At 52.9% G+C, this 24,890-nt stretch overlaps 9 protein-coding genes across 9 annotated transcripts; 4 read left to right on the top strand and 5 right to left on the bottom strand.

Moving 5' to 3' along the window:
- Positions 1-2,984: 2,984 nt before the first annotated feature.
- On the top strand, positions 2,985-6,314 carry CTRU02_201274 (SYG1-like protein; the record flags this gene model as incomplete). The annotated part of the gene is made up of 5 exons (XM_036726305.1): positions 2,985-3,024; positions 3,121-5,015; positions 5,066-5,155; positions 5,208-5,502; positions 5,554-6,314. 5 exons carry the CDS (start codon positions 2,985-2,987, stop codon positions 6,312-6,314), a joined length of 3,081 nt encoding a protein of 1,026 aa, XP_036581988.1.
- Positions 6,315-6,671: 357 nt separating this feature from the next.
- On the bottom strand, positions 6,672-8,384 carry CTRU02_201275 (aminopeptidase I zinc metalloprotease; the record flags this gene model as incomplete). Its single annotated transcript, XM_036726306.1, has 1 exon — positions 6,672-8,384. The coding sequence occupies one exon, from the start codon at positions 8,382-8,384 to the stop codon at positions 6,672-6,674; it is 1,713 nt and encodes a 570-aa protein (XP_036581987.1).
- Positions 8,385-11,232: 2,848 nt separating this feature from the next.
- CTRU02_201273 (nucleoside-diphosphate-sugar epimerase) lies at positions 11,233-12,365 on the top strand (the record flags this gene model as incomplete). The annotated part of the gene is made up of 2 exons (XM_036726304.1): positions 11,233-11,249; positions 11,309-12,365. The coding sequence occupies 2 exons, from the start codon at positions 11,233-11,235 to the stop codon at positions 12,363-12,365; spliced, it is 1,074 nt and encodes a 357-aa protein (XP_036581986.1).
- Positions 12,366-12,656: 291 nt separating this feature from the next.
- On the bottom strand, positions 12,657-14,374 carry CTRU02_201272 (cytochrome p450; the record flags this gene model as incomplete). The annotated part of the gene is made up of 3 exons (XM_036726303.1): positions 12,657-13,633; positions 13,670-14,136; positions 14,190-14,374. The coding sequence occupies 3 exons, from the start codon at positions 14,372-14,374 to the stop codon at positions 12,657-12,659; spliced, it is 1,629 nt and encodes a 542-aa protein (XP_036581985.1).
- Positions 14,375-15,937: 1,563 nt separating this feature from the next.
- Positions 15,938-16,950, top strand: CTRU02_201271 (uncharacterized protein; the record flags this gene model as incomplete). Its single annotated transcript, XM_070203819.1, has 3 exons — positions 15,938-16,139; positions 16,214-16,710; positions 16,846-16,950. The coding sequence occupies 3 exons, from the start codon at positions 15,938-15,940 to the stop codon at positions 16,948-16,950; spliced, it is 804 nt and encodes a 267-aa protein (XP_070062401.1).
- Positions 16,951-17,746: 796 nt separating this feature from the next.
- CTRU02_201270 (DUF1275 domain protein) lies at positions 17,747-18,672 on the bottom strand (the record flags this gene model as incomplete). Its single annotated transcript, XM_070203818.1, has 2 exons — positions 17,747-18,324; positions 18,402-18,672. 2 exons carry the CDS (start codon positions 18,670-18,672, stop codon positions 17,747-17,749), a joined length of 849 nt encoding a protein of 282 aa, XP_070062400.1.
- Positions 18,673-20,269: 1,597 nt separating this feature from the next.
- CTRU02_201269 (oxalate decarboxylase oxdc) lies at positions 20,270-21,973 on the top strand (the record flags this gene model as incomplete). The annotated part of the gene is made up of 3 exons (XM_036726300.1): positions 20,270-20,662; positions 20,773-21,112; positions 21,267-21,973. 3 exons carry the CDS (start codon positions 20,270-20,272, stop codon positions 21,971-21,973), a joined length of 1,440 nt encoding a protein of 479 aa, XP_036581982.1.
- A 200-nt stretch (positions 21,974-22,173) lies between these two features.
- Positions 22,174-23,229, bottom strand: CTRU02_201268 (uncharacterized protein; the record flags this gene model as incomplete). Its single annotated transcript, XM_036726299.1, has 3 exons — positions 22,174-22,294; positions 22,347-22,937; positions 22,973-23,229. 3 exons carry the CDS (start codon positions 23,227-23,229, stop codon positions 22,174-22,176), a joined length of 969 nt encoding a protein of 322 aa, XP_036581981.1.
- An 813-nt stretch (positions 23,230-24,042) lies between these two features.
- On the bottom strand, positions 24,043-24,857 carry CTRU02_201267 (lipocalin-like domain-containing protein; the record flags this gene model as incomplete). The annotated part of the gene is made up of 4 exons (XM_036726298.1): positions 24,043-24,126; positions 24,210-24,304; positions 24,384-24,555; positions 24,606-24,857. The coding sequence occupies 4 exons, from the start codon at positions 24,855-24,857 to the stop codon at positions 24,043-24,045; spliced, it is 603 nt and encodes a 200-aa protein (XP_036581980.1).
- Between the last annotated feature and the right edge of the window lie 33 nt (positions 24,858-24,890).

Below are 24,890 nucleotides of genomic sequence, written 5' to 3'. Positions count from 1 at the left end.
GATACCTCTTCTGCCCCCAAGTCAAGCTACACGGGGCCAATCAAGGGTATAGAACATTTTCCCGTCCCGACAGTTTGGTAAAGGATGCAGTTGCTGGCCAACCAAGTTTGCAGTTCAGCCAACCGACCTGCAAGGTATGGGGATGTTCAGTGTGCGCCCACCTTGTACATCGGGGGAGTAGATGGCCGAGCCGGGCCGGCAAGGTCACGATGTCAGAGGTGTAGTTCGCACTCCTTCCCATGGCAAGCGAGACATCCACACACACACACACCCTGTGTAACGGAGTAAACACCCACCCTCCCCCCTTGCTTCTGGCTGAGCTGGACGAGGCGGGCGGGGAACAGCACATGGCGCCATTTTGCTGCCTCATTACTGTTCCAGGATGGAAGTGATGGCCAACGCAAGATTGACAAGTCATGTTTTGCTTCTTGCGTGTTGGGGAAAAAGCAAAGTTGGAAGCATAATGCTAGCCACTGGACAGCAACAACGTTGTATCTCCTGTTTGCCACAAGATGGACACGAAAGGGAGAGGCGTCGGGACCCCTGCAGATCGTCTCCCGTGGTAAGACAAGAAATATCTGTAGTGGTTCCTCGTGAACTCGTGGCTGGTGCCTACTGGGGCGGTCATCGGCGTCGGGCAAAAGCTCCAACGAGAGACCTCCACAAAAAAGTTAATACAGGGCCCTCCGCCAACATAAATTAAGCCTGCAAGGTCCAGCGAGCCAAGTCTCGGCTACTGTGTTGGGTTGGTGGGAAAACGGTAAACTGCCCTGCTGCCCTTCTCTGTTTAAAAAAATAATGAAGACGGCGCTGCTAACTCCACAAGTTGATACTAGATAGATGTGTTAAATGATTGGATATTCCTCCCCTGGATAGTGTGTCAGGACAGGAACAACAGCCCGTCCGATGGTGGCGAGATATGTCTTGGTCCGAGTAACGGGATTACCGCAGCATATCTCGTCTAGCGGGCGAATCAACGGCAATATCCAAGCCTGAGAGATTCCTTATCCAGGGATCTTGGTTATTGAGAGGAGGTGGAACCAATTTGAAAGACCGCACCAGAACAAAAGCTGAGCAGAACCAACAGCGACGGTCGAGCACCAACAACAAGTTAGGCGTCAAGCTCTTTATTGCCACGTCCCTGTTCGCCTGCGGCACAGAAAGTGGTGCCAAAGTCGTTGGAGGTGCTATTAAACAGTCATTAAGAGACGAAAAAGGATCCGCTTTACGAGGCTTACATCGTAGTTGGAAACGCGCGGCGGTAGGCGATTGGCTCTCTTCCATCGACGCCGTTCTTTTCTCCTCGTTTAGGCTGTTTTCCCCTCTCTCCACGCATCGTGGGACCGTTCGATAAGGCCAAGTCGAGAAGGCGTACGGAGTACACTACTAATCCTAGTTTCCGGGGGACGGGGGTTACCACCGGCCGGTCGACGGACTGCCCGATGGAGTGAAGTGCGTCTCCATGTGGACGAAGTTGTGGAGGGTTCTCCGCTCGGCTGCGTCGACAGCCGTGGAGAAGTAGAGTTGGATTCCAGTTGTAAGCAAAAAGAAATAGGCCTCAAGACCGAGAAGAGATGGTGCATAAAGCAAAAAGGACTGTCAGCCCGTTTCTCGCGGCCAACAGAGGCAAATCACGGTTGAGTGTTGGATCCTATGTAAGCCAAGGGTCGGGGGTCTCGATTGCAAGTGGCAGGGATCGTGCGTTGAGGGGAGGTTTCCTTTACCTCTTGCACCAACAGCATTTAGCCATTCCCAGAAAGGCAACCGTATGCAGGATTGTGGGCGCGTATCTGTGTGAATATGTGGTTATGAACTTGCATGGGGCCATTCAGGAGACATGACTCCGGTCCAGGGCCACAGCTGATGGATGAAATAGGATCCTTGTTAACCCAGCTGTTATTCTGGTTGGTGCTGATGTTGGTTTGGCGGCACAGTCACATTTGGCGAGACCAATGCTGAGATGTAAGTGACAGTGACGAGATTGAGCCAAGATGTAATACGGCTGTGATGAACGATTGAATATCCGTAAGGGATCACGACGAGACAGAGTTGGGCTGTGAATCATGAGGAGAGCTTCTCGGCAGGGGATGCCGGATGTGGTATTTCCAGCCCATGGGTTGCTCAATATAGCGAATTACTCCGACGATGATTTTCTCTGTTGATGGAAAGAGATCAAGAAAATAATGTCTTTCAGACAGGCCGCGGAGCTCAACATTGGAAGAGTTTGGATAAGACAGGGAGGAAGGGAGGAAGGCAGGTCGACGAGTTGAGAAGAAAGCGTCGAAACAGAAATCCATCGTGTTTCCCCCAAAAAAGAAAGTTGCCGATCCCGGAAAACATCCGAGCTGACATAATCGAGAGCATTGACCGCTAACCGCCTCCCGCCCAGCCCTACCGCTGAAATGGTGTGAAACGACTGAAGATAAGGACCGGATGACGCCTGGGATGCCATTGTATAGCGAGTTTCCAGCGACAACCTCCACCAACAGGACGGAAACAGCGCTGAAAGATGTGTCGTATTTCGGCGTCATCAGCTGCAGTTCAGGAGGGGAAAACTCGCCATTTACTGGCTTCAGATAACGATAAGAACGGGGCAATGAGAAAATCCAGATGCAATAAAGGTGGGGCGCTTGGCTCGTAAGAGAAGCTTGGCGAAAAGAAGCGAACTGTTTGTCCATGCGCACCTCTGAAAAAAAACAACAATTTTCCTACGCGAAACGGAGGGGAGCTGAAGCCAAGACCCGATCGACTTTGGAGCACAGGCTTTTTTGTGTTTTTGGTTGCATTTTACTACTGCTGAGCATTTCTGAACTGTCACAACTTCTCACCATCCCAACAAAAAAAAACAAGCTGAGCAGACAGGGTACGGTTCTGATATCAACACACAAACAGGGGGGGTTCATGGCGTCCAGTCGCCTGTTCCTTAGGAGAACCGCTGTTTAAGCAGTGCCACGCTGCGCCGCACAAACGCGCGCTGCTACGTCATGAAGTTCGCAAAGGAGCTCGAGCAGGACCTCGTACCAGGTGCGACAACCCCGAGACACGCATGAGATCTTTGTCAATTGCTTGTTTTTTTTTTTGGTTCTTCTCTTGCTGACGAATAACTTTGTACGCCTTCAGAATGGCGCATCAAGTACCTTAATTATAAGGCGGGGAAGAAGTACATCAAGGCCGTTTCCCGCGCCATCAATCGCGCCAACGGTAGCCCTCAGGGTCAGGCGAACAAGAACAACAATCACCTAAGTTCCGGCTTCTTTCACGTTCAATCCCCTTTCAATAGCCAGAGACATGGCAACGATTCGAACCGGGGACACCTCGACGAGCGCACGTCGCTGCGTGACAGCCCGGCACCAGTTGGGTCAGCACGCCAAAAGACTGCGACACCTTCACGAGCGATACCGGCACCGACAAATAACGAGCGCAATGGCCTGACGAACAGCTCAAACGATATGCAGTATGGGAGCTTTGTTCATACCCCGCCTCATCAGGAAACCGGAGCTCCTTTACATCGGAAGACGACGTTCGAACTGCCTGGCCCTGCCATACGAGTGCCGTCTAATGCGAGTGAACCAAGCCCCCAGCCTGCGCCGCTGCTGGACAACAACCTGGCGGCGAGAAGGGAATTGAAAAGGAGCAAGACTACGGCTGAGGATGCTCATCTTTCCGCTCCGCCACCAGCACCAGAGCCAACCCGTACCCCGTCAACCCTGAGGCTTCCTCACTCTGCGACGATAGGGCCGGGGTCAGGTACTTCACCACGGGCTGGTCTGCGGAGGTTGTTTTCTGCCTCACCCCTCAACCGGGCTGGCACGAACCCGGAATATGGTCTTCAAGGCCTGGCAATGGACATTGTCAGACAGAAAGAGAAGGAGTTTTATGAGTTTCTGGATTCAGAGTTGGACAAGGTGGAGACATTCTACAAGATGAAGGAAGACCAGGCTGGTGAGCGTCTCGCCGTGCTTAAAGAACAGCTGCACGAGATGAGGAACCGGCGGACGCAGGAACTGCAAGCTCAGAAGAGACAGGCCGAGACCGAGTACTTGAACGGAGGCAACGGCGACATGGACGACTCGAAGAAAGGTCCCCTTGGCTGGATGGATCCTGTAAAGTCCAAGATATTCAGGCCTGGTCCCAACTCCCGCGCTCTTCAAAAGATGGCCCAGACCCCCGTCATGGCACCGAGGGAGGGACACGACGCCAGACGGGACTACATCCGCAGACCCCCCGAGCACGAGGTGCCCTATCGGTCTGCGAAACGCAAGCTGAAGCTCGCATTGCAGGAGTTCTACCGAGGTCTCGAGCTGCTTAAGTCGTACGCCCTCCTCAACCGGACGGCATTCCGAAAGCTCAACAAAAAGTACGACAAGGCCGTCAACGCCCGCCCGCAGTATCGATACATGAACGAAAAGGTCAACAAGTCGTGGTTCGTCAACAGCGATGTCCTGGACGGACACATCAAGGCGGTCGAGGACCTCTACGCGCGCTACTTTGAGCGTGGTAACCACAAGATCGCGGCCGGCAAGCTGCGCAGCATGGCCCGCAGGCCCGGCGACGAGTCCGGCAGTGCTTTCAGGAGCGGAATTCTCATCGGCACGGGTGCTGTGTTTGCCATTCAGGGAGCCGTCTTTGGAGTGCAACTCCTGTGGGACGATGACGCCAGGGTACGCGAACAGACGAGCTACCTGTTGCAGATTTACGGCGGTTATTTCCTCATGCTCCTGCTGTTCTGCATGTTCTGCATCAATTGTGCCATCTGGACCAGGAACAAGATCAACTACCCGTTCATCTTTGAATTCGACACCCGAAACAACCTCGACTGGCGTCAGCTGGCCGAGTTCCCGAGCTTGTTCGCCTTGATATTTGGTCTCTTCTTATGGCTCAACTTTAGCGAATACGGCACCGAAGACATGTACGAGTACTACCCGGTAGCCTTAATCGCCATCTCGGCGGCCATCATCCTCTTGCCCGCGCCTGTGCTCATGCCTAGGAGCCGGAGATGGTTTGCTTATGCTCATGTAAGTCGTTTTCGTGTGCTAGCGTTTCCCAAATACTAACAACCTCCAAGTGGCGTCTCCTGCTAGCAGGCCTATACCCCGTCGAGTTCAGAGACTTCTTCCTCGGCGACATTTACTGTTCTTTGACATACGCCATGTGTGTAAGTAAACATTTATCCTCTGTCGTCCCCGTCGTAGCTAACTCCCTCGAAGAACGTCGAGCTGTTCTTTTGTATATATGCCAACGCCTGGGTGAACCCGGTGCAGTGCAACTCGAGCCACTCACGGGTCCTCGGTTTCCTCGGCGCCCTCCCGCCCATCTGGCGTTTCCTCCAGTGTCTTCGTCGATATAGAGATACCCGCAACATATTCCCCCATCTAGTGAACGGCGGTAAATACACCATGTCTATCCTGGCCGCCATGTCGCTCTCCATCTACCGGATCGACGGCACGAGGGGCAATCTAGCCATGTTCATCACCTTTTCCACCATCAACGCCGTCTACACATGTGAGTCCCCCTTACATCCCTTTTTATGTGCACAAACTAACAGAAACAAAGCAATCTGGGATCTGTTCATGGACTTTTCCCTGATGCAGCCGCAATACCATCTCCTCCGAGAAATCACAGCCTTGAAAAAGCGCTGGCCGTACTACCTAGTCATGGTCCTCGACCCCATCCTCCGCTTCGCGTGGATCTTTTACGCCATCTTCACTCACGACGCCCAACACTCCACCATTGTCTCCTTCCTCGTTGCACTAGCCGAGGTCAGTCGTCGCGGCATGTGGACGCTCTTCCGCGTCGAGAACGAGCACTGCGCGAACGTCAAAGTATACAAGGCGTCTCGCGACGTGCCGCTGCCGTACCGAATGGAACCTCTCGTCTCGCCGTCGCCGACGGTCTCTAGCGCTTTCAAGGATACCAACATCACGGAGACGAACGGCACCGCGCAGGCGGTGGAGGCGGCGACGTCGGGCACTACCACGGCGGCAGCGGCGTCGCAGCGCGCCGAGCAGGGCACGGTCAGACGGCGCAGGCCCAGCTTTGCCGCGCCGCCGCAGCGCAGTTTCTCCAAGATCTTGGCCGAGGCGCACAGGCAGGACTTTGAGAAGAGGAGGAAGCCGATCGAGGTCGACGAGCCGCAGTTGGAGGAGGCAGGGGGCATGGCTAGCGACGACGACGACGATGACGATGAGGGGTCCGTGTCGGATGAGGATCCGGAGGACATGAATATGCTCTCGCCGGACGCGGATTCGATGGAGATTAGACAGGCGGCGGCTTATGCTGACGATGGTATGGCGGAGCGTGGCGGGGTGAGGTGATTGTAATTTGGAAAATACCTAATGGGACGATTCAACGAAACATGCAAAAACCACCGGTTTGACTTTTTACTTAAAAAGTCCAGATTGAACGTGGACGTATCTATTGATGCGTCTAGTTTGTGCTAGTACATAATCTACAGGCAAAAATCATAAATCATAGTCTCTCTCTCTCTCCCCCGTCCACATGCCCACATCTGCTGTATATGTCACCACCACCACCACCCCCGCTCCCGCTCCCGCTGATATATATAACTCCTACGTCAATGTACGCCTCTCTGTCCCATGACGCCCGGCCATCTGAATGCTTGTGCTCCGACTTAAGAAGAAGAAGAAAAAAAAAAGGGCCTCTTCAACACCTTAGTGCCACTCGCCATCAACCTTCTCCCAAAGATCCAGGAAAGCCTTGAAAAACTTCACACCCAGACCGGGATCGAGCGAACCGGTAGTGGCGCGGATGGAGTGCATGCTAAGCTGCGGCAGACCGGCGTCGGCGGCCCTGACGCCCATGGCACTGCTGAGGGCCGGGCCGACGGTGCCGCCGCTGCGGGTGTCGTTGCGGATCTGGAAGGTCTGGGTAGGGGTACCGCTGAGCTCGCCGACGCGCTGGAGGATGGCGGTGGAGACGGCGTCGGTGGTCATGTGGCCGTTGCTGTCGCCGCAGATGGCGATGCCGACGTTGAGGCGGGGGACGTGCTCGTCCAAGTAGAGTCCGAGGAAGTTGGGGTTGCCGGCGTGAGTGACGTCCGCGGAGAGGAGGAACGACGAGGCAAATGTCTGGCCGAGGACGTTTGAGCCGAAGGCGACGTCCGTCTTTGCACTTTCCGTGAGAGCTTCGACGGCGCGCTCGATGGTGAAGGGGAGGAAGTTGGAACGGGCACCCTGGCGGAGCAGCGAGCCGATCTCCTCGTCGTCGAAGAGTGCGACGAGCTTGATCACGCCGTCAGAAGGGTCCGACTCGGCAGCCAGGAGACCGGTGAAGGCGGCCCAGGAGCAGAGCTTATCGTCAATGCGTCCGCCAAAGATGAATTCGCGATCGAGACCGCCGGTCTGCGCGGGCTGAGAGTCGTAGAGCTCGAGTTCCCAGTTGACGATCTGAGTAGGCGAGGCGAGGCCGAGCTCCTTGGAGATGAGCTTGACGAGCTTGGGAGGCTGGGTGTTGACGAAGGAGCCCTTGGGGCCGAGGAGCTCGGGGGAGGCGGTGGAGGAGTCGGAGCTGTCGAGGCCGATGATTGGCACGGCTTGGGTCTCGGGGTTGTTCTGGCCCATCATGCCTACGCCAAAGTGCGGCGCAAGGGTGGGGATGCGGGCAATGGGCCAGTCAAGGCGGACGAGCTTGATGGAGGTCTTGGAGGAGTCCTCATCGCGGACAATGACACGGCCACCGATGGAGAGGTCGCGATCCCACCATGTCTGGTTCAGAGAGCCGGCGTAGGGGGCGACGCCGAGTTGGAGGTATCCGGCGCGGGTGGGCTTGGTGCTGACGGGCTTGAGCTTGGCGGTGAGGGCGTCGATGTGACCGGCGATCATAGCGACACCGTTGCCGGGCTTGTAGGCCTCGCCGACGGTGAAGGCGATGAGACCGGAGCCGTTACGGGTGGTCCAGTACTTCCCGCCGGGTTGGACTTTGGAGGCCCAGCTATCACGGGCCGGAAGCTCTGTGAAACCGGCGGCGGCGAGCTTCTCCTTGAAGTAGGAGACGGCATGGAAGATGGTGGGGTTCTCGGTAAGGAAGTCGATGAAGGGTTGAGTGTAGGCTTCGGGCTTGCCAGCGGCGACGGCACACAGCTTGCAGGCGGCCGGGGTAGACGCTCTGACGGTCTGCTTGACCTCGCTGTAGCGAAGAGTGTTCCAGCAGGACTCGCAGATGGGGTTGGAGGAGGCCGGACGACCATCCATATCGGCGAGAACGAAGGCCTTCGTGGCAGAGGCGGCGGGGAGAGATGTCGAGGCGGCCATGGAGGGCGCAGGGGATTGGGAGCGTGAGAGAGCTTCGGCGGCTTCCATTGCTTGTAGGCGTAGGGAGAGCGAGGAGACTCGAGAGCGGATGGAATCAGGTGTGTGCCTGGTCATTGCTATCGAGGTCGAAGAGGGAGCTGTTGTGGGGGAGGAAGTACGGTGTTTTGAGAGAAACACCAAGGGGTTGAGGAAGAAGATATGGGGATTGCGTAATATAAAAGACGCAGAGTATATATTGGAGCGGTGTGTTTGAGGATAGAAACAACCGAGGGGGGGTCTGAGAGAGGGGAGGTGGTTGATGTGGAAGAAGACGAAAAAAAGACAGCTGTAGCTTCGGATGGATGTGCGACTCAAGCTGGCCGGAAGCTTCAATGCGAATACCAATCGACTCCCAATGGGGGGGAAGCATGACTGACTCTGCGCCGACACGGGCCCGGTGGTTTGTTGTCTCCACTTAAATTGCTTATCTTATCGCGGCCTCGGTTGCTATGGGGGGGAGGTTGGTTGCCCTCTAGCTGGGGCCTACAGAGGGGGTCACTTGACCAAATTTAGAAGGTCACTGGTGCTGAGAGGGCCGAAGGAGCAAGACACTTGTCGCTGATACCCTGAAAAAAGTACCTGCCGTAATTTGGTAGACGATGGTGTCATTTAGTTGTTTACGCGATGGTCGCTTAGCTGCCGACGATAGGTATGTAATTACATAAGCAAACATCACCCGCTATTTTCGCTGTGGCTTGATTTATATACTTCATCACGAATATTTGTCACGAATACTCGGATTCAACTAAAAGAATGTTGTCATCATTGCTGTATAAAACATATTGTTGTGAGTAGATACCCGCTGTTAATAGTATGTTATCCTGTAATGGTTTTTGCTTATCTAATTATGGTTGTCATTAATAAGAGCACTGAACTGACTCGAGGGAACTCGTTCGGTGTTGGTCGATACTGTAGCTCTACTCTATCAATTTAATTACCTACCTCTCTCACATCGGACTTCTGGTATTTCAAATAAACGTCATCTAACTGTATCATTTCTACGTCTTGAAATCACACAGCCTGCCAGCGCTTTTTGGAAGTTTGCGACTGTTCATTTTCACCCTGTATGATGGCCACAAGTCGCCAGGAGGCCTTAATAATTGTGTTTTGGCTTGAGATGTGGTCCGTGAGAGAGAAGAAGTGTTGATTTGTTACAATAGCTTTATCAATACATATGTCGAATAGTCTATAGAATGTCCGCACTCGTACATGACCATGCTTTAGAACTGCTTTGAGCCGCCACTCGAGTTTCGCGCTTCCTTAATTCTTTATTTACTCAGTTTACCATGTTGGCCTATTCACAAGGGCTGGGGCATCTGAAGCAGGAGTCTTGATGTCATAGTACAACCGGATCAGAACCTCTACATGGGTCTGATCAGTTTGTGAATGAATGTTTGCGGTTTTCTTTTTCAACTTGGCGGCAGATGTGACTCTTCATAAGATTCTAGCAGCTCTCTTCTGATGCTGAATATAACTAACCAGACGCGCCAGAATGAAAGATATGCACGGAAAGTAGGCGTAGCTGTTCTCAAACACTTTCGAAAGCCCTGTTTTCACTGTGCTCATAGAGCCTTACTTACTAACGCGGACCACTGCCAGAGACTCTGACCAAGGCGGTGATCTGTGGTCGTGGTTGACTTTATGTCGTTCGACGGCTGTGAGTGTGCATGCTGAATCTTCTCATACTTATTCACCAAGTCTTTTCATGTTGGTAAGCGGCCCCCCTCGAACAAGCTAGTCTTGCTGTTGCTGCTCAAGGTGCCCGATATAATCTTGTTAGATGTTTGATGAGTCGGAGAAAAAGTGTATGTCAAGGTTTCAAGGAATCAAATTTGTAAAAAAAAGCTAGATGGTTTCTGGAAGAAATATGACAAGTCGAAAGGGGTTTCTGTTAGTTATTTTTGGTATATAAAGAGAGGAAATGCCGCAGTAGGCCTGCTGAACATGCATGTTTCATACGTATCGTCGGATATCGGATACAGAAAAGAATATACCGTATTCAAATGGTTTATATAGAGGCGCATCGATTGGGTGGTTTGCCGTAAATATCAAAGTGTTCTTGTGGCTGGGAATCAAAAGACCAGTCAAGCTGTCAAAACTAGGTAGTTTAGTAGCCGTAGGCTTCTCTGATCAACTAAACACTTGACAGCGTTTAAGCTTTATGGCATGGAAGCGGGATACGACTCGACTGGGTCCTTCAGAAAGCAATCGAAGCTTCTTCACACCAGTCAGCCCATCATGCCACCGACAGTTGGGCAATGCCTGAGCTAAGAGCTAAGCTAAGGCAAGCAGTGGTTATCAGATGCAATCAGTACCCTCGCGTCGGTTACGTGTTAGTGCAACGGCTCTAAATCTATCCAATGTGAGGTGATTCTTCAACTTGGCAGACCTCGCATAATGCAACCACTATGCGTGAGCTGTCAATGCATGCGGCTCCACAAAGAGTCTGGGGTTTCTGTGCCTATTCCGGGATTAAAACACTAGCGAAGTCACATGCTAACCATTTCAAGCAGGATTTTCATGGTTTCAACGGTTGCTTCGGGGGTCTAGGGCGGCCGGCCTATCAGGGTTCATCAACATATTTGCTGATACTACGCAGTGCTGGTGTGTTCCACCGCAGACAACGACTCCAGCCATAGGCTATATTCCGCGCATTCCGTCTCTTCATGTCGATGGTTGACGTCGCCCGTGGTTTTTGAGCCAATCTTTGAAGATATGGTGGGCCAGGATTCACACGCTAACATGTTTAATCCTTGAGAAGACGGCCCCTGAACGATAACCACCCACATCAGTGGAGTCTCGGAGGGCAAATATCTTATTCATCAGTGAGGGGTCGCTCGTGGCTCTCTGTAGAAATAAAATCTCCGTGGTTTCCAGGGTTTGAAAAGTGCTCCTCAAAATCACAGGTCAAGTCACTATCGCCATGGTTAATATCTTCTTGTGAGTGGTCCTCCTCGTGGCGTCCGCAATAACCAGCATGACTTAAGCAATACTTGTAGTGTCGGTGCCACTGGCCACATTGGCGGTGCCGTGCTTGATCAGCTGCTCCAGAAGCATGCCGACGCGAAGGTAAAGGCCTTGGTGCGGGATGAGGGCAAGGCTGCGCGTCTGGCCGCCAAGTATCCGCAGGTTGAATGTGTCGTTGGTGACACGGGCAATCTCGAGGTTCTTGAGAACTGCAGCAAGGCAGCCGACATTGTCATCAACACATCTCCTGATATCACACACGACGCAGGGATCAAAGCCATTCTCACTGGTCTGAAGGCCCGAGACGGTGTCAAGCCGTACTACATCCACACATCGGGGGCGTCTCTCATCTGGGACGAGCCCACCGGCTCCAAGGACGCCCGCTGGTGGGACGATATCGCCGATATTGGAGACATCTGCGCGTTCAAGGGCGAGGCTCACACGCACGCCGTGACCGATAAGATCGTACGAGATGCGGCTCCGAATGTCAACGTCGCCATCGTCTCGCCGGGATTTGTCGGCGGCATGAGCCCCTCTATTGAGCACTCGACACCGATCACGATGCCCGCCATCTTCCTTACCGCTCGTGCTTTCAAGTCGGGCTGGCATATCGCCGAGGGAGAAAACACCCATGCCTGGATCGACGTCTCTGACCTCGCAAGAATGTACCTGGTCCTCGTCGGAAAGGCCATCGACGGTGCCTCGGAGTCTGAACCATTCGATATCTGGGGACCGGACGCCTACTACTTTGGAACTAGCGAGGATATCTCATTCGGAAAGTTCATGAAGCATCTCGTACCTGTCCTTAAGGAGAACAATGTCATTGAGACCACGGACATCAAGTCGGTCAGCGTGATCGAGGCAGCGAGAGCCAGCATCGCTGGGAGCGACTACGACCCTGATGCTCCGCCGCCGCCGCCGGACACCTGGGCCATGCACATTGCCATCATGTACGGAATCAACATGCGTGTTCGTGCGTCAAGGATGGAGAAGCTTGGCTGGAAGGCAGAGAAGGGTTCCATTGTCGACACCTTTCCCCAGGTGGTTGCTGAGTACCTGAAGCGGGAGAAGTTGGACAACAAGGAATAGGCGTATGTGCTTACAGTACTATACCCTTGCCATGGCCGACATGGTCAACCTACCTCGATGTGTAACAGATACTGTACATCTCGTCAATATCATACCTAATCAAGTGATGTAATCGTGGAAGCGCGCATCTGACCAAAGTTGAGCTACCAAAGCTGGGGAAATTTAATATCTAAAGATTAATCAAGAAGAGCCCATTCATCATAAAGCTGGCATGCTTTCAAGAAGCATTCCTCTTTGCAACGAAAACGTCGGAGTGGACCAAGATATAGTCGCAGTTCTTCACACCAACTACTAAGCCACCGAGAGTTGAAGTCTCGTACTCGGCGCTCCAATTCTCACTCCCCACTTCCCTTCAAACTCCTTTCTCGCCTTCAAAAAGAGAGGCACCGGCTCAGCAGGCGAGGGCAGAGCCGAGAACCCCTTGGCTGCCTGTGGCTTCTTCCATGCCCTGCCGCTCGATTCATCCACCTTCCAGTCTTCCTCAACATCAAAGTCGAATCTCAAGACCATCATCGCAATCATTGCCAGAATGCCCCCCGTCGCGTACCATCTTGCAGGACAAACATGTGGCGCGAGACCCCATACTGAGAACGCATTCGGCGGCAACTCATTGGCTGCAGCCACCCCGGGCGTACCAGGCGTTCTCTTCATCTTGATGAAGCGGTACGGATCATACTCGGCCGCATTAGGCCCCCACGTCTCCTCGCTTTGCAACATCGTGATGCCGTTGACCTGCAAGAAGTTTCCCTTCTTCAGAAGAACCTCCTTGTCGTCGATGGTGACGTTTGTGTCGCGGAGGATCTCGCGGATAGCCATCTGCACGGAGTTCAGCCGCTGAGTCTCCTGGACGGAAGACAGAAGAAGCGGGCACGCTCTTTTGATGATGGACAGGTCGAGAGTAAAGTCAGCGTCCTCGCCGTCGGTGACAACGGCGTTGCGGACTTCCTCGCGGATCTCCGCGACCAGACTTGGGCGAGAAAGAACTTCGTAGAGCGCCCAGAATGCCGTCGGGGCGTAGTTGGCTAACATTGCAATGTCGAAACCGATGTGGATACGGGCTATCTCGTCGTCTGTTGCACCGTTTGCTTTGAGGACGCGGTATCTGGCCTTGACTAGGCCCGAGGAGTCATCGACGCCGCCCCGGCGAACGTACTCTTCGTAGCGTTTGCCGTTGCGTTCTCTGGCCCGTACTGCGCTTCTTGCGAACAACTTTGGCGTCAGTCCTCCTATCATCATGAGGTGAGATGCGTCTGCGAATGTCCTATTTCCTTGTATCAGCGTTGACAATTTTGGGATCAGCCAGCCAGATTCTACATACCAAAAGTCTGCCTCATGTACAGGGTCATTGAATGGGTTCATTGGCCCGAACATCCCTTCCGATGCCGATACGCTGATAAGGTGCCTCACCCATTCGTACAGCTCAATTCGCGCTCCGGATGTCTTGGATGCATTGGCGAAAAGGTTGTCGACGTGCTTCATCTGCACTTTGGTCGCGACGAGAGTCATGGCATCCAAATCTGTACCAGCCGAAAGAGCCGCTCGCTGGACCCTGTCGTACTCCTTGGCTTCGGGCGGGCCCTCGAGGTGATTGTGCATCTTGAGGGCAATCTCACCAACGCCACTGAGCTTGCTCGCGACTTTGGCCGCAAATGGCGTGAATGATAGGGTTTTCGCATGGCGCTGGATGGCGCCGACGAGTCTGCGCTCCACGATGACATAGAGCTTGAGAGTGAAGACGGGCAGGACGAAGATGCCCGACTTTTGCGTGGAGCTGAGAAACTTCAGTCACGTCGGATTATCAGACTACAGAAGATGAAGACTCACGCAATCTGGGTGAAATACGGTCCTGTGGTGTGTTTGGAGATGCCGATGAGGTGACCGATGAGCGGGACGCGGGGACGGACGTATTTGGGCTCTTTCGTGCCTTTGGAGAGGATGATGGCTGATTCCACGGCATACAAGCCGATGACGACCGCGAGGATCGTCCCCGCAAGGACTGAGAGTTCCATTTCGACTTATTAATCAGTGGATGAAGAGGCCGAAACGAAGTCACATCGCAGGCAGGCAGAGCATCATTTCTTTATATTAGCGGTCGAGTTCATTCCATGGAATGACATTTTGTACCAAGAGAAAACCCAAGGCAAGGCTCCCTTGGTAGCTTTTAGGGCTGCGCGGCTTTCTTCTTCTGTTACGCACTGCCATTCTCGTGCTAGGTAGGGATCTTAAAGTCAGCACTTGTCCCAGGGCGTCTTTAGCCTGTAATATTCGAGCCAATGGTGAGCTTATCGCAAAGCATGCCATAATATTGGCTGCCTTAAGAGACATTTGGCATAGAAATGCTAACCAGATGCGGCCGCACAAAGGCACATAATGTATCGTTTGATTGGTTTAAGCTTTCAGTTCGTTAATCTGGAGAGGACATTGGCACAACGATCCAGGTACCCGGCTCAGCGATTACTAGGCCGGAAGCCTGGCGTACGAGATACCATAATTGCACACTCAAAGTTGTACTAGAACACGTCAACGGTTGTAATACGCTGTAAAGACTTTTGAAAAGAAACATAGCACAGTGGCTGCTGATGCAAGTTGGTTCTTTGAGATGTAGGGAATGTCAAAACACTTCCATATTCATAGCCACTGAGAAATATCGAACGATCCCGTTACTTCACTGTCCACTGTCGCCCATTGTGAAGCATCACATGTTTGGAAAACAGCACTCTTCCGCCCAGAACCAATATTATAAAAATAAGCCCGCTTGTCAAGGTTGAAGCACAGATCTATCATGTTCGATGTATGCCGTGCTAAAAGACTCAACATATGGTGATTAACCTTTTTATAAGTACCTGGAGCTTAAATCTGCTAGGAGTGTCAGAGGTGGTGGTGCTGCGATAATGTTTAGTTACGTTAGAAGAGTGGGTGTGATGTTGTATAGATATGAGGTCGCCAGGGACTCGTAATATGAAAACAACTTGGATCTGGTAGGTTGTATGCCAGTACATTTATTGATAAAGCCAAGGTACCTACAATGACCTACTTTAAGTCGATATGTTTGAGATACATCTACTAGATATAGTTGCGAGCCCACTGCAGATCCATAGACAGCGCATGACACATTGAAGTGTTCTCCATGTGCTAGAAATGTATTTAACAGGCTAGATTGTTGCTTATTTCTCACCATCGTCAGAAACTGTAGATTCCAATAATCGTGTGATTGATCGAGTTAGACTGCACGTGCTCCATCATCATACCTGGCTAGCTCAAAGAACAAGTCAAGCTGCAAGCTTTGTTAGTAACGGTCGACACTTAGCTGCTTTGAGCTGAATCTAGTGGCGGTTATGTTCGGTCTTCTTAGGCGCAACTATCACCTAGTGTCAGACTACTGGTGAGGTGGCTGTTTCCTAGCCACCTCAATTGCCAACTTATAAATGTTCCTTGTGATGTTAAACCCTCAATTAGCCGACTTCACCTCTTTTCTCTCTCGAACATCTACTGATCTGCCGAGCATCTTCCTTAAATAAATTGAAGTGTACTATTGCACCCAAATATTGCCGCTCGTCGACAACACACTTACGATGGTCGAGAATTGCTGGACTAGACCGGCAATGGGATTCAACCGGCCCAAGGAGACCGACACATATCTTCCGGGCGAATCAATACCGATGGAAGTATGGCCTGGAAAGACATACGACTCCTGGAAGGATCTAAAATTGAATTTATGGTTCCAACACCACCAGGATCCGTCGTCTTTCACGAACATAAACATCACTATCTGGGGTATGTCCGACTAACAGCACTTGCACCGGTGCACCATTCGGGCTTTTCTTGAAACTAACACTTCAATCATCTAGACGGCGAAATATTTCCCTACGGCGAACCTAAAAATAATTGCCAAAGCTCATTCTTCACACCGGGATGGACTATCCCCGCCGACCTAAACACCGACGGAGAGTCATATTTTATAATCGCCGCCCGGGTATGGAACGATAGTTGGAGCGAGTCATTCGAGAGCCCAAGTTTCAAGGTTCTGTCGTCCGATCTGCCCCCGTCGTCGAACTCGAAAGACCAGAACACACGTTCAACGACTAGGTCGATAGCGGCAACTGAAACTTCCACAACGTCTCATTTGTCCAACGTGCACCTCGCGAGCGCCGCCATAGGTGGAGCAATTGCCGCCTCAGTCTTCGTCGCTCTGGTCCTGCTTTTGCTCGTGTGCTTTCTTTGGAGGAGACAAGGGCGGCGGAGAACCGCTGCTCAGAGGGATAACCCGGATGAGCGTGAAGGGCTCGATAATGCAGGGCTTTATGGCGCGACGGCGGCGACGAGGAGAAGTACCGCCCGGGCGATTGTTAGAACCACTTGTAAAGTTCGGCCTTGGCGTCCGTTGAGTTGCTCGTGCGGTTTGTCTGTGGCTAAACCGGATGATACACCGCCCCGTGGGCGAGATAGGACTCCGAGGCCAGTTTTGAGTTCTTACTACTAGCGTTATGAAAGTTATGATGCGCTGCGAGATTTCACTAGACGGATGAAAGAACTTAAGGCGAGATACCTCGGGATATCAAGTGAGATCAACATGAACATTAGCTAGAATTGACTTGCAAACTTCAATACCACCAATGCTTGACAATGGATTCTGCTGAGTGCCAAGTGTGAGATATCATCCATTCATCATGGGACTAACACTGGAGAATTTCATTAATGTATGGAGCTTCGGTTATCATAGCATGCCATGACCATTTCCTTGAAGAACTGGCGTGGTTTACTCGAATTGCAGTAGCAGGATTTGCACAATAAATTTCCCATACTAGAAAGAATACCACCTCCATGATTACTACAGGGGACAGAATTCATCGCAGTCTAACCGTCTTTATGCGGCAGCTGGTGGGCAGCATTCAATCACTACGGTACATCGTCGCAGTGTTACAGTACGAATGCTGTGTACAAAGTAGTAGGGCTGACTCGCTACGATTTCGTCTATGCGTCTTTACGACCGCCTTTAGAAAAAATAAACACAAAAATATAGCTTTAGAACACGACTTTTTGCAGCTAGCCCGGCTGCAAGGCGATACCGAGAGGAGCAATATTTTCAGCGTCGATCCCAATTACGTTGATGTAACGCAAGCCCGTTGGCTTGGGGTAGCGATTAGCAAAAAAAAGCGGCATTTGAGTAAGTTCATACTAGCCCTCGCAACGATACTGTATCTGCAGATCTTATCGCTTTCGAATGGGTGTTGGCTTTTACGGTCACAGCAAGCTTCCAGTATGCGAAGTCGTGGTACTCCATAACCGAACAGTAGTGTATTCGAATTTTACCATAGTTTTACTGAACGAACGCCTAGTACACTACTCAGCCTGGCAATTTAGTCTTAAGACAATGGGCTTAATCACTCCTCCTGAGCAGGCTCATCGGGCCAGAAGAACCAGGAGAGAACAATGATAAACTTCATCACGGCCGCAGTCCAAAGAGCCCCAGCAATGCCAACAGAAGTGTGCGCAAACAGCCCGCCAAAAATGGCTCCGATGAGAAGTAGCACCGGCGCGCCGACCCTACGGTTCCGCTCGGCGTTGCGCACGGCAAACAGCTCGGCATCAGAGAAGAGGTCGCAGTAGATGCTCGTCAACACGACACTGGTGAGCGCGTTGTACTTGAGCGCGCGGCTCGTGACGGCCTGGCCGCAGCTCTGGAAGGCAATGAGCGCGATGGGAACCAGCACATTCCAGGCGATCTCATCTTTGCCCGCCGTGGGGCCGAAGGTGAGAATGACGGCGGCGGCGGTGCAGAGCAAAGTCTGCAGGATAAAGGACGCACAGAGCACCCAGCGACGCTTCGGCGAGAAGAAGCGATGGAAGCCGCTGAAGACGAAAGAACCCAGGCAGAACGAACCCAGGGATGTGGCGGACTTGATCCAGCGGGTTGATTCGGTGGGGGCGGCGAGTCCGAGGCCAATATAGACCGTGTTTCCTGGTTCGTGTCTGTCAGTCGAAACGTCGGAGAAACGTTGGTGGAGAAGTGCAATGAAAAAGATAGGGATAGGTTACCTGTTTGCATCGACACAAAGGAGCCCCAGATGGATATCGAGGAGCTGTCAAGCAGGCCGGTGATGATGTAGCACGCCAAGAGGACGAGGTCAGCCCAGTCGCGTTGCACGTCGGTCGTCAGCTTCTTCCGCAGCGATTGCGCTGGCGGTTTTCTGCTGTTGCTGCCGCCTCCAAGGAGGGGCTGCTCTTCGTCTCCATGGGTGTGTGAATCGCCGTTCACCACCGGCGCCGAGTGGGCGACGGAGCCGTACGTGCCTCCGGTTGAACTCATGTTAAAATGGGACTGCAAGTGCCAAGCTAGGTTATCTTTTGAGAGGTTCAACGACGGCAAATTGGTAAAAAAATGGACGGGAAACGGGCCTGGATACGCGGGGTTAAACAAGATCTTGTTCCTAAGCTATGACCTAAATACGGAAGCTTTACCCACTGTAGAGTAGAGCTCTGACCGGGTGACAGAGTTACGGTTATAAATAAAATAAGGTCGATGTAACGATCCGGCTTGGTGAGACGCGCAATAACCAGTGCCGTGTCTGCCGTTGGTCCACAAATGCCGATGAAAGGTTTCCAGGTTTTCCAGCCTGGTTTATATGGGCCAAGAAAGAAAGCCGAGAGTCGACGAGACAAGGCGCGGATAGCAATGCCGAAGAAAAGCCAAGAATTTACACCCCGCCTTGGAGGGACTCGAGCGTCTTTTGGTGCCTTGTGTTTCTTTGAAGAGGGGGGAAAGGCACATGGGGAATCTATCATTGGAGAAACTCAATGTAGCCTGGGCTAGATTGGATGAGATGTGCAATGGTCACTGCAATGAAACCTGTGATCCTAGGCCTGGGCCGGGCCAGCTTCTTCTTCAAGACTTCGGGCCTATTTCCCCGTCCAATTGCATCGCCTTGTGGGCTTTGGAGTTAAGCTCAATCCGCAGGAACCTGCGTCATGAGCACTACCGAGTTGTCCCCGGGCTGCGCGGACGAGGGGGGGCCATGTCCTCTCTCTGTCTCTCATTCTCATACAGAGTACACTACACATTAAATACAGAGAAACAAGCAACAGACCAGTGGGAATCGATGAGCAGTAGCATTGAGCAAGGCTGGAGCTATACCGATTCCGTTAGTCAGTTACTCATGCCCCCCCCTGTTCCCGTCATATTGCCTCCCCTTAGCCGCCTCGTAGCTAAAAGGGACAAACCTGACTGGTTCATCCCGCACGATGAGCGCCGGCCTTTCTGCCGCGTTTCACTCAGTGGGGGAACGCAGTTCAGCTTGGCCAGTAATACCTGTAGGGTAGCATGCTGGAGTGTGCCTCGAAAGCTCATACCTTGCCATGCTGCTGTAGCTGCGGGGGAGCTTGGGCTTCGGGGGTTCGGCATGCGAGTCGTCGAATTGGTTGGTGTGGTAAACAGGCATGCCTCCACAGGTTGTAGAGTGTGTGTTGACCTTGCAGCGATAGGCGGATGAGGTGATGCACCGATGACTACGAGGTTGACCTTTGTAAGCTCCGGGTTTACGTACCACAGGTCTCCCCTGTCTGCGACATGAGCAAGCTCAAGGGAGAGAGGTCAAGGCAAGGTACATTTACACTGCACAGGTATGGCATGACATGACATGGAGTTGTGACGAGAAGAGCGATGGCAAGGTAGAAGAAGGGGGGGTATAAAATCTTCATGCCTCCCCCATTGTCATAGGCAAAGCGTGGTGTACAGAACTTTCTGCATCTGTAGTTTCTCTTTTCCTGTTCTTTACTTTCTCTTCGAGAAGTTCTTCATTGACTTTTCTCCCCCTGCCCTGAGCTTGCTTTCTTGGCAGAGTGATCGGATCCGCCTCAGCGTCACATTCCCATCTCAAAAGCTCTGTAGACTCCGTTCTCACGCAGCCATGCAGCTCACCCAACCCACGGCAGCCAAGCTGCTGATGCTCTGGGCATCTCTGTGCTCGGCGGCGCCTCACTTTGACAGCCCGCGGGAGCGTCTGCTTAGGGGCATGGACATACCCGCGAGCTACCGCAAGAAGAGTGTTTTCGCCGACTCCTCCAACACGAAGAACCCGTACACGCCTGGGTTCCGTGACCCCAACGATGGCGCCGTCGACTCGGTCGGCGAAGGCCTTGACCCGCTCCCATACCGCAACGGACTGGGCGCTTCAGTCCTGGGTCCCTGGAACCAGGAGCGCTCGCGCCAGAACCCGGACCTGGTGCGCCCGCCGTCGACGGACCACGGTAACATGCCCAACATGCGATGGAGCTTTGCCGATTCGCATATTCGTATTGAGGTGAGTTTCTGTGCGGTCAATTGGCTTTCCTACTTTCAATTGAGCATATAGAGAGGCTCTATAGTCTGTATGGTAGTATAGCTGTGACTGACGTATCGTTATCGTCATAGGAAGGCGGATGGACGCGCCAAACAACCGTCCGCGAGCTGTCTACCAGCGTCGAGCTTGCTGGCGTTAACATGCGTCTCGGTGAGGGCGTTATCCGCGAGCTTCACTGGCACAAGGAGGCCGAGTGGGCATACGTGCTCGACGGCGAGGTCCGCGTGACGGCGCTCGACTACGAGGGCGGCAACTTCATTGCGGATGTTGGCAAAGGTGATTTGTGGTATTTCCCAAGCGGTGTGCCTCATTCGCTGCAAGGCCTGAGTCCCAATGGCACCGAGTTCCTCCTCATCTTTGACGACGGCAGCTTCTCCGAGGAGTCGACCTTTATTCTGACTGACTGGCTAGGTGAGTGGTACTTTTGCAATTTGTCTTAGGCTATGGCTCCCTAAAATACCCCTGTCATTTGCGTTGTACGCACGCACTATAGCGTCTTGTCTCCCCTGTCCCTCTAGTAAACGCACTATTTGGTCTTACATGAACATTGACTAACATCACTCAGCTCACACGCCCAAGTCCGTCATCGCAGAGAACTTCCACCTCGAGCCCGAAATCTTCAAGCACCTCCCCGAGGGCGAAAAATACATCTTCCAGGGCACCCTTCCCGGCTCCATCGAGGATGAGAGACCGACCGGCAAACACGCCAAGAAGTCCAAGTACAACTTCGTGCACAAGATGCTGGCCCAGGAGCCTGAAAAGACCTCCGGCGGCGAGGTGCGCATCACCGATTCCAAGAACTTCCCCATCTCCAAGACGGTGGCTGCTGCCCACCTCACCATCCAGCCGGGTGCCCTCCGCGAGATGCACTGGCACCCGAATGCTGATGAGTGGTCCTTCTTCATCAAGGGCCGCGCCCGTGTTACCATTTTCGCTGCCGAGGGTACTGCCCGTACCTTTGACTACGTCCCTGGTGACGTTGGTATTGTGCCCAAGAACATGGGTCACTTTGTTGAGAACATTGGCGATGAGCCTATTGAGATGCTTGAGATTTTCAGGGCGGACGAGTTCCGTGACTTCTCCCTGTTCCAGTGGATGGGCGAGACGCCGAAGAAGCTTGTCATTGACCATCTGTTCAAGGATGACAAGGAGAATGGCGAGAAGTTCTGGAATGAGGTTAAGGAGGCGCAGAAGGATCCCGTCACCAAGTACGAGAAGACTAACGTCAAGGCTGGAGGCTCGGTGCTCGATGGAGCTAGCGACGAGTTGTAAGGGATGCATGAGTGTATCTTAACATGTAAAATACCAGCGATTACTATAATTTGGATCAAGACATTGACACATTTCGAGTCTATCCCATGTTGGATGGAGCTGATTAAGGATAAATGACGAACAAGCCTGTTTACTTGGTCACTATAGAGTACGGGAAATACACCCATATGTAATACTACAAGTCCAGTATATCCCATCGTTTAGTTAAGCTCGTGGGCAGACTTGATCGCCTTTGACTTTCCAGTGTCCAACACCACGGCTGGATCGTCTGGGTCTCCGTTGCGCGATACCTCGTTCCCGCGTTTCGTCTCAATAGTTGTCCTAAAGGATTGTTAGCAATTCCCACCCACTTCTCCATGACGGAGTCACTCACTTCTCTTCCTTCACGTCAAGCACCTTTCCTTCGGGTTGTCCGTTCCCCCAGTTCCAGCTGACGGTGTCGCCCTTCTTGGGGCCTTTCTTGGTTTTGCCGCCATCCTCGCCGCCGTCCTCCATTTCCTCGTCATCCTCTTCAGCGCCATCCACCTCCTCTTCGTTCTCGTCTCCATCCTCGTCCGCTTTGGTAGTCTCACCCTCGCCCTGGCGAGTCTGTCGCTTCTTATTCGACCCGTTCTCCTCGCCAGTCTTCTTTCGCTTGTCACCCGTCTTTTCCTCTGTCTCGTCCTCTGCTACCTCCTCTTGCTCCTTACTCTCATCGGCCTGTTCGTCGTTCTCCGCCTCCTCCTTCTTGCCATTCTTCTTGGATCCATTGGATTCAGCCTTCTCCTCATCGCCATTCTTGCTGTCCGAAGACTTTCCGTTCTTCTTGCCGGTGTCCTCCTTGCCCTGGGCCTTGAGGAAATCGTGGCCCCAGTTCTTGAGCGACGCATACGACTTCGTCTTCTTCACCTCCTCGGGCGACTTTTCACTGTTCGTCTTGGTCTCTTGCGCTAGGTGACGCTTGCTGTTCCATGTGTAAGCTTTCGTCTCACAAGTCCAGTGCAGCCGGGGATCGCGTACCAATACGCCACAACCTTGCGCATGTGCTCGACCTGCTCATCCGTGTACTCATCCTCCTTCTTCTCCGGGTTCGCGCTGAGAATCTCCACAATCTTGCGCCCGCTGTCGTGTCCAACCGTCTCACCCTCTCCGTCGGCATCGTCTTTGGGCCATCCGGCGCTGTTGGAGTCGTCCGACTTGAGCCACGACTCGAGCTCTTCTGCCGTCATGTTGACATACTCGTTGAACTCGGCGATGACCTCTTCCTTGCCCTTCATGTTGACGGTTTGCGGAATGTAATTTCTGGTAGTAGTTTGCGATGGACGAGGGTTTTAATCGGTTACTAGGTGTATCACGCGGAGTAATCACGGTTGCAGCAATGACAGGATAGTCAACATGGCAGCCCCTTGCGGGGGGATCCAAGAGCTATTTGAGGGAAACCCAATTGACTTTTTTTTGCTTTGCCTTTTTCTCCCCTTCTTCTTCCCCGGTCTTTGTGTCACTGTTGGATGTCTGACCCCAACCCCCTCCACAAGAGGAGAAGGGTGCCCACAGATGCGTTCACATTATGGACCAGCCGCACACGGACAGTTCGTCATGATGTTTCGGGTGAAATGGTGTCGTCATAGAAACACCATCGATCCCCCTTGCATATGGTGGTGGCTGGGTCGGTTTGTAACTGGTGAAAGCTTATGTGTGTTACCACCAAAAGTCTAAAAAAGCAATGAAAAGCTCAGCTTGGAGCTCCTTTCGGCACATCAATTGGCCAATCATGGGCTGTAACCCATAGAAGCTCCGTGAGCTTGCTTTGCTTCACTTGCGGGGTCTGAGCCCGTCAAGGTTGTGTGAGTGAACCTGGTTGTCATCGGCCGCCAATAACGGCGCTATGGAATTTAGAGCATTCTTTTACGTCTGCGGTTCATTACGATGGTATTAGGTTTACGGAATGTATCTAGATGCCGTCCTTCTGCTGCTTGGACCCTTCCGGGGTCTGTCTCACGGAATATTTCCCCACAGGTTCAAACGCCAGGCACGGATTTTTAGTAACCTAGGTGTTTTTGTTCATCTTGATGCTGCTTCTTCCCCATGTCTCATGTGAACAGGCAACCGGTTTGGTCCGTCTTTACAACGTCGCCGAGGTTGGAACCCAGCTGGCCGGCACGCGCGATCCATGCCTGTGGTTTGTTTGTGGTTAGCAACGGTGTTTACTGCCGGGGAGGGGGGGGGGGGGGGGGGATGCGTTAGGTCTGTGACTTACATCGAGAACCTCGTCTTCGGGGTTCTGCTGGCGACTGAGGACGAACAGCGTCGTGAAGTTGTTGGATTGGACGAGGGCAAAGTCGGGGGTATAATCTGTGAGATGATAGTCAGTCGCTTGCCTCAAAATAGACGCCTGACGCTATTCTATCGGCGTTTGTGACAGGTCACATACCTTGAACAATGTAGTTCGGGCCCGCACAGTCGGGGCCGGGCTGTCCGGGAAACTGCACACGAAGAACACCCTTGGCTCCGTAGGAGGGGTCGGCGGGCGCGGCGGTGCCCAGGATGTTGACCGCGCGGTCTCCGGCCTGACAGGTGTTGTTCACCTGCACGGTGCCGTTATCCTGTTTGATTCAGCAATTGTCTCTCCCTCCTTAGCGTCACCAGGACTCACGTTCAAAGAGTACTGCGCAAATATGCACTTGCAGCCGGCGGTGAAGGGCGCGATAGTACCGGCGACCTGGTACCAGCGGCCAAGATAGGACTCAAGGTCAAAGGCAGAGTCCGGGGCGGGATAGAAGCATTTGCCGTCCCAGACGGAGGGGACGACATTCGGGATGGTCGGCTCGGCGGTCTCGTTGGTGGTTGCGGCCGCGGTTGCGATGGCGGCTCCGGAGAGGAGGGTGGACAGGGTCGAGGGTCTCATGGTGATGGCTGCAAGTCTGATAGCTTAATCCCA

The sequence above is a fragment of the Colletotrichum truncatum genome (assembly GCF_014235925.2).
Source record: "Colletotrichum truncatum strain CMES1059 chromosome Unknown Contig_0001, whole genome shotgun sequence".
Classification (NCBI taxonomy): domain Eukaryota; kingdom Fungi; phylum Ascomycota; class Sordariomycetes; order Glomerellales; family Glomerellaceae; genus Colletotrichum; species Colletotrichum truncatum.
The sequence above is the reverse complement of the archived record's forward strand: the minus strand, read 5'-3'. Positions and strand labels throughout refer to the sequence as shown.